Genomic DNA, 12,462 nt, shown 5'->3' on the forward strand with positions numbered 1-12,462 from the left:
TAGAAATCTGATAGTGTTAGATGTTTAAAATGGGCTGCAGATTAGATTCCATTGCTTATATATTTAACTGTTTTGCTATTGCTGCAAGTGTAACACTTTTGTTTTCAATTATGTATGCAATAATAAATATTGATAACATGGTGGTGGCAGCCTTATAATAAAGTCATGAATTTTGAAACAAGTATATTTATCCCCCATGATGTAACTTACGTGAGACATGGTGCTTTCCTACTCTAGATTCCTTCTCCCTTTCAATTCTTTGCTGCACTATTGTTATTGAACTTTAATAATGGCACAAAAATATGTGTTGTTTCATAAATGTATTTGGTTTTAATTGTATCCCTAAGGAACGCCGGAAGTTTGGGCCTTTGGGTTGGAATATTCCCTATGAATTTAACTCAGCAGATTTTACAGCCAGTGTTCAGTTTATACAAAATCACCTAGATGAATGTGACATCAAGAAGGTGAATACTCATATTTGCATACAGTATATTTGATTTCTTTGTACTGTATCTGGAATTGGGTTTTTCTTCATGTTAGTCTTTATTCATGGCTACAATTTCAGTGCGGCTTCTAACAGACAAAGTCTCAGACTCTCTGTGAGATAGTCAGGCTGAATTATTTTGTGTGATATCATCCACATAAAAATATGCAATTGTTGAGAACTTCAGAATTGGGTCTTGGTATTTTCAATACATTATCAGGTCATACGAGTAATGAGACGTATTTTTAATAGCAAGATCAAGCGCAACTTAAAATTATAGATCTGAGCTCAGAAATTACATTAGAAATAAAGTATTAGGTTTTTTTCTCCCAACTGATTATTTTGGCTTGCATTCTAGAGCATTTTGAGGTTTGGATGTTGCAAATTTAAACATTATAACTACAGTCTTTCATTTACTGCATCCAGGGGATATCATGGAATACAGTGCGCTACATGATTGGAGAAGTACAGTATGGAGGCCGAGTCACAGATGACTTCGATAAACGTCTTCTGAATTGTTTTGCAAGGGTAGGAGACCTTCAAAATACGGTTATTTGTCATTCCTAGTGGTAGCTGCAATACAGAAATCAAAATACCTTCTTTCTGCTGAACATGCACTTCTTCCATCAGTTTATAGGACTATTCAGAGTAAAACGCATTTTTCAAAACATTCTTTGGTACTGTGGTACTGAGATTCTTCCTCTGAATTTCTCTTTAGTGAGAAGCAGAAACTATTAAAACTACTTAGCTGGAATTCAAACTTAGAAGACATAACTCTTAATGATTTACTTATGTATCCAAGTAAAATTAGAATAGAATAGGATAGGATAGGATAGGATAGGATAGGATAGGATAGGATAGGATAGGATAGGATAGGATAGGATAGGATAGGATAGGATAGGATAGGATAGAATAGAATAGGATAGAATAGGATAGGTTAAAACAAGAACTCCATGAATAAAAATGAGATTTAAAAACTCTAAGTAGCAAAGTAATTGTGGTTTGGGTTTTGCCTCCATTTTTTCCACAGGTATGGTTTAATGAAAAGATGTTTGACAGCACTTTTTGTTTTTACACTGGATATAAAATTCCAGTGTGCAAAACCCTGGACCAGTATTTTGAATACATCCAGTCACTCCCTGCAATGGACAGTCCAAAGGTCTTTGGTCTTCATCCTAACGCTGATATTACGTGAGTAAAGCAGAGACCCTTTCTTCTAGTTTTGGAGATATATTCCTATGAAGTGTATTTTTCATAGGAAACATATTCATATGAATTTCACTACAAGCATGCTTTTAGATGCAACTGTAAGCCTTTGTTGCCATCAGTCTTCAGTTATTTAAATGAGGCTTTTCAACAGCGCCATGTACTAACTCTATTTAAAATTTTATCTTTTAAGTAATTCACTTTTTCATTCCAAATAACGTATGAAACAGCTTGGCTTTTATTTCCTTCCAATATTATGTGTCCTGTGAAAGGATATGAATCATCTTGTTGGTTTTTTTTATCACTGAAGTTCTTAATCATTCTGCCATAAATTATTGCATTTTCATTATGTCCACATTCATTATTTCTTAACATAGCTTTTTGTCATTTTAAACAAAACAAGTGTTATTCAAATGCCCAATTACTGTGGAAACCTAACAGTTTCTAACAGTTTTGGATAAAACTATAATTTCCTATAATATGTCAGCCTCAGATTTGAGGGGCTGATGCCATATTAAAACCTCAATATTCTAAGCATGCTGTGGGAATAGTGCAGTTTTATTGTCAACTCTGCCTAGCACCTAACATTTTAAATACATACTTCTGAAGAAAAGAATGCAAGAGTGATTCTGTTTCAAGTAATTCCCTGATACTTGCAAGACCTCCCTTCCAGAACTGATTAAAAAGGAGCCAAGATTTAACAGAGAACTAGACAAAGTCTTATAAAGGGAGACATACTTTAGATCCAAAATCTAATTTGCAGCAGGAAACTTGAGACTAACAGTGTTAAGGTAGCTTTAATGAGTAGGAATAGCTCTTCCATTTCTTTCTAATACTGTGTTTTTCTTCCACCTGGTATATCATCCCATTCCTGCTACTTTATCATTTTTTATGGCCATTTTCACAGAATCACAGGATGTTAGGGGCTGGAAGTGAACTTGAAAAAGCATCTGGTCCAACCCCCCTGCCAGAGCAGGATCACCTATATCGGATCACACAGGAACACATCCAGGAGGGTTTTGAATATCTCCAGAGAGGGAGACTCCACAACCCCCCTGGGCAGCCTGTTGCAGAGTTCCATCACCCTTGCAGTAAAAGAACTTTTCTTCATATGTTTACATGAGGAAAAATTTTGTAGGTATTTCTTTTAGAGTTTGGGTAAGATGTTTCACAGCTTCATGGGTGTTTTCCACATCTTATCACAGTCTTTATAGACATCTACGTAGGTACACTCTCTGAATTTCATGTTTGCCACACAGACCAAATGGATCATCCCTTATGGTACAGAAAGTCACAAATTCTCCTTAAAAATGGATCACACCATATGATACAGAAAGTCACAAATTCTCCTTAAAATATCCTATCAAATTATCTTGGAGTATGTGGAAGGCAAACTGCTAGAATTGGAACCCTGAGACAACCTGGTCCTCTCCATTTTACTATTACTCAGGACAAGAGAGATCTTTGTTCTCATGTGTTCAGTAGGACAGTTTTCTGCTTCAGCCAAAAGCTCAATCCATTTTTTCCAACTATAATACTTCACTAAATGTCAATATTTACATCTATTTAGGATTAATATCTGAAGTTATTGTAATTGGTTTTAACTTGCTATCTGAATCATAGGCCCTTCAAAGACAAAATAGTTTAAGAGGCACCTGAGAAGGCAATCTTCTGTCAACCCCTGTCTCCAGTTGGTCCCATACTGAAGCTTTACATCTAACTGAATTTTTGTGAAGTTATTGCAAGCTGTTATTAACCAACTGAAGACAGAGCAGAACTGAGTATCATTGTCATTGGTAATATAAGATTTTGAATGTCACATTAATATGGACTTGTAATTGCTGTTTTCTACACAAAGTTGAGGTAATGTTTCAATCTAACTGTATTTCTCTTAGTCTTAACTTCCACTATAGAAAATCTGTAATGTCACAGAATCCAGCTATCAAAATGTGATAGGGTGTTGAATCCAAAGTCTCTAAGAACATATTCTTAAGAATTTTTATTTTGGAGCAAAACAAAATCCATAGAAAATTCCAACTTTTTTACTTCTTATGACATAATATATATACATATATAATTATGTACAACAAAGTAATAGGAGGAGATTGGTGTCATATGAAGGTTGAAAAGTAAAACCAACCTGCAAAATTATGCTAGAGTCACTATAAAGGTATGTTCTGTATAAGTATCATGCTGTCTGTTCCTTATGTAGCTGATTCCATAAAGTAAAGGTATGCAATGCTTGCACTGGAATACCCACACATACACTACTATGTTTTCTCATTGCCTCTCATACCTCTATGCCACCAGATAGCATAATAAGAAGTACTCCTATTATCCTGCTTGTGTTGAAGGACTGACATAGTTTACTATCTTTTACCATCAAATGCCACAGGAATTTAATTCTTTTTTTTTTTTTTGGTATTGACTGAGAACATAAATTTACATTGGTGCTCCCCACACCATAGCATGGAACTTTCTTGTAAATCTAGTAGCTTTTATCATTAATCCTGATCACCTTAAAGCATTAATAAAGGGGCAGCTTGCAGTTATGCCTCAAATTTTTCTTTCTTCTGCAATCTACTGTTAGAAAGCAACTAAATGAGGAAAGTAGTCTTCCTTGTTACAATTTTATCTTTTTTTTTGTTTGTTTGGTTTTTGCTACTTCCTAGGAAATAGCTCCTAAGAAGTCCTTACCAGGCATAGACTTTTTTCATTCATAGAATCAATAAGGTTGGAAAAGACCTTAAAAATCACCAAGTGCAACCTGTCACCCAAGACCTCATGACTACTAAATACTGGCACCAAGTGCCACATCCAATCCCTTTTTGAACACCTCCAGGGACAGTGACTCCACCACCTCCCTGGGCAACACATTCCAATAGCAAATATCTCTCTCTCTGAAGAACTTTCTCCTCACCTCAAGCCTAAAATTCCCCTGGTACAGCTTGAGACTGTGTCCTCCTTTCCTCAGAATCCCTAAAAATCATGCAATAAGCTATTTTGCCACCTCACAATCACAGCTTGCAGCACTCCTTCCTAGCCTGAGGGAGAAAACAAGGAAATGTAAAACAGGGTGTGTAGATGCAAGTTCATGTTCTTTGCAGCCATGGAAAACCTAATGTTCATGACCAAGGTGTTATCTTTGTAGTGGACACAAAGGCAAGTCATTTCCTTTGGGAGCTTTGATTTTTAGCCTGTCATGATACAGCATGTTTTTTTTATCAACTTTCAAATCGTGTGTTCCACAAAGTATCATTTAACTATTAGAAAATCCTATGTAATTTATAACATATTTCTTGTTTTCTCAGATACCAAAGTAACACAGCAGCTGATGTTCTAGATACTATTACCAACATTCAGCCTAAAGAAAGTGGTGCAGGATCTGGAGAAACTCGTGAAGCCATTGTTTATCGTTTAGCTGAAGACATGTTAGAGAAACTTCCTCCAGATTACATACCTCATAAGGCAAGATAATCTTCATTGTTTTCTAACTGTTCTCTCTGCTGAGTTTTCACATGAGACATTCAAAAAAGGAAACTAGGCTGGGGTCAGAGTGGCTGGAGAGCAGCCAGGCAGAAAGGGACCTGGGGGTACTGGCTGATAGCTGGCTGAACATGAGCCAGCAGTGTGCCCAGGTAGCCAAGAAGGTCAATGGCATCCTGGCCTGCATCAGGAATAGTGTGGCCAGCAGGAGCAGGGAAGTCATCCTGCCCCTCAACTCAGCACTGGTTAGGCCATACCTTGAGTCCTGTGTCCAGTCCTGGGCCCCTCAGTTTAGGAAAGATATTGAGTTTCTGGAATGTGTCCAGAGAAGGGCAACAATGCTGGGGAGGGGTTTGGAGCACAAGCCCTGTGAGGAGAGGCTGAGTGAGCTGGGATTGCTTAGCCTACAGAAGAGGAGAATCAGGGGAGACCTTCTTGCTCTCTACAACTACCTGAAGGGAGGCTGTAGCCAGGTGGGGGTTGGTCTCTTCTCCCAGGCAACCAGCACCAGAACAAGAGGACACAGTCTCAGGCTGCACCAGGGGAAGTTTAGGCTGGATGTTAGGAAGAAGTTCTTCATAGAAAGTGTGATTTGCCATTGGAATGGGTTGTCCAGGGAGGTGGTGGAGTCACCATCACTGGAGGTGTTTAGGAAGAGACTGGATGGGGTGCTTGGTGCTGTGGTTTAGTTGATTAGATAGTGTTGGATCATAGGTTGGAGTTGATCTAGCAGAGTAGCAGAGTCAAGCAAAGAACCAACATTTTATTGCTGTCAGCATGAATCAGTATGAGGCTTTTTTATTTAAAATCAAAAGACCTAAGAACTGGTCCTGGAGATATGCATAGAGACTATTCTTTGGGGGATTGGGTGGGTGAAATCCAGTCCTGAACATTTGTGATAGCAGTCTCCTGTGCCTTCTGGATGAAGTGCTATGCCAGCAAAATCCTTAGTAATTGAGTAAAAAAATAATAAAATAAACCTGCACCACTTTTAAGGGGATCAATATTAGTCAAATAATGTGAAGTACAAGTGAACTGTTTACTTTTCTGAACCCAGATTAAGATACTGTGTATTACAACGTAACAGTTTTCCAGCAACTTAGATTTAAGTAAATTCCCTCTCCTGCCCTCCTGTATTTCAGGTAAAAGAGCGTTTAATCAAAATGGGACATCTTAACTCTATGAATATTTTCCTTCGGCAAGAAATTGACCGAATGCAAAAGGTGATCACGGTGGTCCGCAGCAGTTTGAATGACCTTAAATTAGCCATAGAAGGAACTATTGTTATGAGTGAGGCAAGTAAAGCAGATTTACCACACATGGAATATTGTACTTTAAACTATTACCTTGATAGCTTTAGTTAATATATTATGATGTCATTCCTTCAGAACCTGAGAGATGTCCTTGATAATATGTATGATGCTCGAATTCCTCAAGTATGGAAAAGAGTATCTTGGGATTCTTCAACGCTTGGATTCTGGTTTACTGAACTTTTGGAAAGAAATACTCAGTTCTCTACTTGGATATATGAAGGAAGACCAAATGTGTTTTGGATGACTGGATTCTTTAATCCACAAGGTAAGGGTACTGAAAGGGCTTGTGTAATGATGTAATCGTAATGTAATGGGGTTTACCACATAATTATTTTAATACTACATCAAGAAAAGATGCTTTCATCGCTGTCAGAGTATGTCATAGAAGATAAATAGGCTCAAAAAGAGATTCAGACAAAGTCATGGGAAGCAAGTCAAGTGGTGGCAATAAATATGACTGTCTATACTGAACTGTCAGGTTGGGAGGTTCCTAAGATTCAGATTACCGAAATCTGGAAAAACATAGAAGAGAGAGGATTTATCTGACATTTTAGCTGTTGTTATTTTATTTCACTAAGCATCTGCCTTCGTTTGATGTCAGAGACAGGATGCTTGTACAGATGGCTTTTTAGTTTGACACATAAATACAGGTTTTATATTAAAAGAAGGAAAACATGTCGTTAACAAACAAAATGCTTTATCTGGTTGACATATCAGTTGAGGGGAGACCTTATTGCTCTCTGCAACTATCTGAAAGGAGGTTGTAGTGAGGTGGGTATTGCTCTCTTCTCCCTAGTAACTTGTGCCAGGATGAGAGGAAATAACCTCAAGTTGCACCACGGGAGGTTTAGATTGGATATTAGAAGAAACTTGACTGAAAGGGTTATCAGACTGGAATAGGATCCTCAGGGAGGTGGTTGAATTCCCATCCCTGGAGGTGTTTAAAAGAGGAGAGGTGTGGTGTTAATGGGCATGGGTTAGCATCAGACTTGGTAGAGTTGGATTGTGGTTGGACCCAATGATCTTAAAGGTCTTTTCCAACCAAACTGACTCTATGATATGATACAGCTTCTAAAGAAAATACACTTAATGATACTGACCCAGCTTTTAAAGAAAATACCATTTTCTTGTGGTTTCAAACCAACCCATTTCAAAGTGTGCATTGCAAGTACAGGTGAGCTTCAATCTAGATCAAGATGTTATTGATATGCTGTACAGTAGCAACAGAAATATTACTCTTTTTTTACAGTGAAAGCAATCATTCAGGAACAACCTCTCCAGGGGAACAGTACAGTTCCTGTTGCTGAATGTTTTCAAGATCCAATTAGACAGGGTGCTAGATGATGTCCTTTAGGCTCCCTTTCCTGTGAAAGGTTGGACCAGGTGATCTTTTCAGGTCTATTCCAACCTGGGCTGTTCTGTGATTCCACGAACTTGCCAGAATTTGTAGCAGTTATCTGTCTTTCACAGAGAATCATCAAACAGTATTTTTCACAGTGTTTACATTTCACAAGTATACTGCAAAGTACAAGTAGACATTATCTAGCATTATCTGTTATAGCTTGGTATATTTACCATTTATAGGAAAGAAGAAGAAAACCAAATTGTAATCATCTCCATGAATAACAAAGCCTGTTACTTTATTAGTTGCATGTTCATAGAATAGAATAAAACCTTTATTAGAATAAACTAAACCAGGTTGGAAGAGACCTTCAAGGAGAAGCACACTTATGTTACACAACTGACCTTACAAAATTCTTGTGAAAAACTTACATGTAACAACTATGAGGTTTTTAACTCATTGGGTTTAAACTCTGAAATCCTAGAATATATAATGAGTTATCTTTAGTTTGTGATGCTTTTATTCTTACTGTTCTTTCTGTGACCAGAAGTGGAAAAAGTACTAATCACAGAACCACAGCTTGGAAGAGACCTCAAAGATCAGCCAGGCCAACTCTCAACTCAAAAATGAAGGGTCAACACTAAACCATGTCCCTAAGCACCAGGTCTACACACTGCTTAAACACCTGCAGGGACTTCACTACTTCCCTGGGAAGACCATTTCAATGTTTGATAACCCTCTCTGTGAAGAAATATTTCCTAATATCAAGCCTGAACCTCCCCTGGTGCAGCTTGAAACCATTTCCTCTAGTCCTGTTACTTGTCACCAAAGAGAAGAGGCTGGCTCCCTCCTCTTTCCAGCTTTCCTTCAGGTAGTTGTAGAGAGCAATAAGGTCTCCCCTCAGCCTCCTCTTCTCCAGACCAAACAACCTCAGCTCCCTCAGACACTCCAGGCCCTTCATGAGCCTTGTTGCCCTTTTCTGAACATGCACAAGCACCTCAAAGTTGGGTTTTGGTTTTTTTGGAATCACTCTCAGAAAAAGTTTTGATGCCTGGAGCACATTCAAATTATCATTTAAAGACAGTATTGAGATGCCAGTCAAAACATCATTCCATTTGCATCATAAATGGCACAGCTAGTAATCATACTGATCTCTGGTGATTGAAGAGCAGCACTTATGGTGGTATGAAAAAAGATCATGAACCAGATTCTTTTGACCAAAGAAAATAGTTAGCCTAATAGCAAACAAACCTAAGACACAGATGGTCTTGAACTTGATGGTAGCTTAAAACTCTGTGTTCAAAAAGAAAGGAGAAAGAAGTCTGCTAAGTACAAAACATGCTATTGCTAGAGGTAAGAATAGAATAGAATAGAATAGAATAGAATAGAATAGAATAGAATAGAATAGAATAGAATAGAATAGAATAGAATAGGATAGAATTAACCAGGTTGGAAGAGACCCTGAGCTATGGCAACTTACTAGGGGGGAAGCAGCAGCTCAGGAACATCTCCCACCCCCCCACCCAAAGAAGGACCATGGGGTGGTAACTATTACTCCTGCTCTCTCTTTCTCCATTGTCCTTCTCCCTCTCTTTCTCCCTTTGCTTCCTCTCTGTTCTGTTTATTCTCTCTCTCTCTTTAACAAATAGTCTCATCTTGATATATGCCCTCATTTGTGCCTTAATTTCACTCACGGGAATGTTCAAAAAAAGAACTGCATCTCCTTCCCAACCTTTGGATCAAGACAACTTAGAATAAGCAGTCTTATGAAAACACAAATATTGTATTATAGAGATATAATAAATTTTTTAGCAAAATTTAGAAACCTGAATAACGGTTTATTTATACAAGAATATCTAGTATTTGAGACATTAATGTATGTTCAAGTACTACATTAATTATATGTATATCACACATTAGCATTAACTTCTAATTGGTTTTGTCCTAATTAGCATGTTAAACCACTTTAAATCTTGAAGTGCTGTCTTCTACTGCATAGCCATGTACTTTCATGATTTCTCCCCTGGCTTGTCAGTATTTCATTTGGTAGCTTTTTCTCCTTGTAGATATCTGACAGCCCACAAAACTCTAGTCTTCATTTTCTTTATGACCTATCAAGAAGGAACTGATGCCTTTTCATTTTCAAGTCTTTACAGCAATCACTCTTAAGTGTGCAGTTCTCTACAGTTAACTTTGCTCTCCTTGCCTCACTCTCATTCTGACAACTACAAGTAGTGCTTCATCCAGCATAAAATAGTAGCTATTCAGATTTTGGTGACTGAATTATCAGCTTCTGAGACACTTATAGAGAAACAATTAGGCATTTGCTACAAATGTTCCCATTTTGTAGCTTTTTTCCTCTTTATAACACATCCAAACCTCTTTACCTGCCCAGTTATGTTTTATCTTGTGTTTACACTGTCCACTCCTTTACCTCTCAAACCTTCTTTATTGCAAGCCTCTGTAAAGCCTGCTCCAAATACTACTGAAAAACCCACCAAACTCACTACCTGATTGTGTCATTCTCTACCTTAATATCTCTCTGCACCTCCTATTTTTTCACTTACAGATCAGGTATTTTTAATCCTTTGTAGGCACTGCCTCATCTAGATTCCCCACGCTAATATAGTTACTTTTATTATCACATTTAGACACAGCTTTTCTGATTTCCATTAATGAATTTTATTATATTTTTTCAAGTTTTCATTAACAAAAAGCCTCTTCCTTAAGTTGCCCCTACATAAATATCAGCTCACGTAATTGGTATGTCTGCTCTCCCTCCTTGAAACAAACCGCTACCATGGATCCTGTAGCTGATTGCCTAATAGTGATTTGTAAATCGATATCTTGAGTAAACCTTTTTTAAGAGTAGTAGCAAAGGAAAAAAAATAATATATTATTTTATGTACCACTTTAGTTCCTATTTTGACCCAAACCAAAGGTTTCTAATTAATCAGGGCATTGCTTTTTTTATAAAACTCTGACTATGTCTCTAACTTTCAGTGCAGAGCCACGCAGATAAGTCAGCAAGATTTGGTTGGTTGGTTGGTTTTGGTATTGTGAGATACATACTAAATCTCTGGCTTAATTTCTTAAGGGTTTCTGACAGCAATGAGACAAGAAGCAACTCGAGCACATAAAGGCTGGGCTTTAGATACAGTTACAATACACAACGAAGTGCTAAAGCAAAACAAAGATGAAATCAAAGCACCTCCTTCTGTACGTATGGCATGCAAGGAAGTTTCAGTATTCATATCTGTATTTAATTTATATTGTGCATCGTTCAATCAATGTGCATTGCTAGAGGAAAAAGTTGCTGCTGTATTCACCTCACTGTTTTTATTCAGAACATGAGATTAGTTTTTCAGTTACAAAAATATTTCAGTTGAAGAATGATTTCGTTGTACCCAAACATTCTTGAGTTTTGGAATTTATAGCAAACTTTAGATCAAATTTGGTACTGCGTGACCTTTATTTAGCAACTTTTATTGCCATCCATTCCAGTAGCATCATCTTCTGAAAAGGGAAGCTATTATAGTTTAAAATTAAATAGTCTGAGAAGATTCAATGTCAGATATTTTGTACTATTAAAAAAACCTCACTATATATTCCTTTTAATGTTTTAAGCCCATTACTCATTTTGCAATACAGATGCTTTATTTTGTGTGATGTATCTCTTGCTCTCCACACAGGAAGGAGTATATATCCATGGCCTGTACTTGGAAGGCGCAGGCTGGGACAGACTACATAGCAAACTCACTGAATCTACACCAAAGATTCTTTTTGTCCAGCTGCCTGTGGTGCATATATTTGCTGTCAATACAGCCAGGTCTAAGGATCCCAGGCTCTACCTTTGTCCTCTTTACAGGAAGCCCAAGAGGACAGATCTGAACTACATTACAGAGATTTATTTAAGGACAGTAGTGTCTCCAGACCACTGGATACTAAGAGGAGTGGCTCTCCTGTGTGACATCAAGTAAACTGTTTCTCATGTCATTAACAATATATGGCACACACAACCAATTATATGTGCAGTTCTTCCACTGCTTCTTATTTGGTGGCCTTTGGTCATTATACTAGAAATGCCATTTGAGTCTTGGCTTAACTTCTCCTCTTCTCTGATTCCAGTGCATTCAGTTTGTCTTGGCTATTTGGTAATAGTTTTAAAGCAAAATTTTCAAAATAAGTTCACCAATTGCAATCTTTGTTTCCATTGTATTACTCTAAAAAAAATAGTATTTGCTTTAATGATACAATTAACATAAAATTAAAAGTTGTTAAACCTCAAAAAATAAAAACTTTGCTTTTCATATTCTTTCTCACATACAGCTATTAGCTTGCATTTCAGTGGCTTGTGATGACAACAGAAGACAATATCATAGTATCACAGTATCAGTCAGGGTTGGAAGGGACCACAAGGATCATCTAGTTCCAACCCCCCTGCCATGGGCAGGGACACCCCACACTAGATCAGGCTGGACAGAGCCTCATCCAGCCTGGTCTTAAACACCCCCAGGGACGGGGCCTCAACCACCTCCCTGGACAACCCATTCCAGGGTTTCACCACTCTCATGGGGAAGAACCTCCTCCTCGTGTCCAGCCTGAATCTCCCCACCTCCAGCTTCATTCCA

The 12,462-nt window shown here is 37.7% G+C and overlaps 1 protein-coding gene across 1 annotated transcript in view; it reads left to right on the forward strand.

Moving 5' to 3' along the window:
• DNAH8 (dynein axonemal heavy chain 8) overlaps positions 1-11,946 on the forward strand; it is a 153,620-nt gene extending 141,674 nt beyond the window's left edge. The window contains exons 82-89 of the mRNA XM_068148416.1: positions 348-464; positions 911-1,012; positions 1,515-1,675; positions 5,002-5,158; positions 6,319-6,471; positions 6,565-6,754; positions 10,929-11,050; positions 11,524-11,946. Coding sequence (XP_068004517.1) covers positions 348-464; positions 911-1,012; positions 1,515-1,675; positions 5,002-5,158; positions 6,319-6,471; positions 6,565-6,754; positions 10,929-11,050; positions 11,524-11,811 — 1,290 coding nt within the window. The 3' untranslated portion in view covers positions 11,812-11,946. The remainder of the gene's footprint in view (positions 1-347; positions 465-910; positions 1,013-1,514; positions 1,676-5,001; positions 5,159-6,318; positions 6,472-6,564; positions 6,755-10,928; positions 11,051-11,523) is intronic.
• The last annotated feature ends 516 nt before the right edge of the window (positions 11,947-12,462 follow it).

The sequence above is a fragment of the Melanerpes formicivorus genome, unplaced genomic scaffold (genome assembly GCF_026170545.1).
Source record: "Melanerpes formicivorus ecotype bairdi unplaced genomic scaffold, bMelFor1.0.p_v2 SCAF_2, whole genome shotgun sequence".
Lineage (NCBI taxonomy): Eukaryota > Metazoa > Chordata > Aves > Piciformes > Picidae > Melanerpes > Melanerpes formicivorus.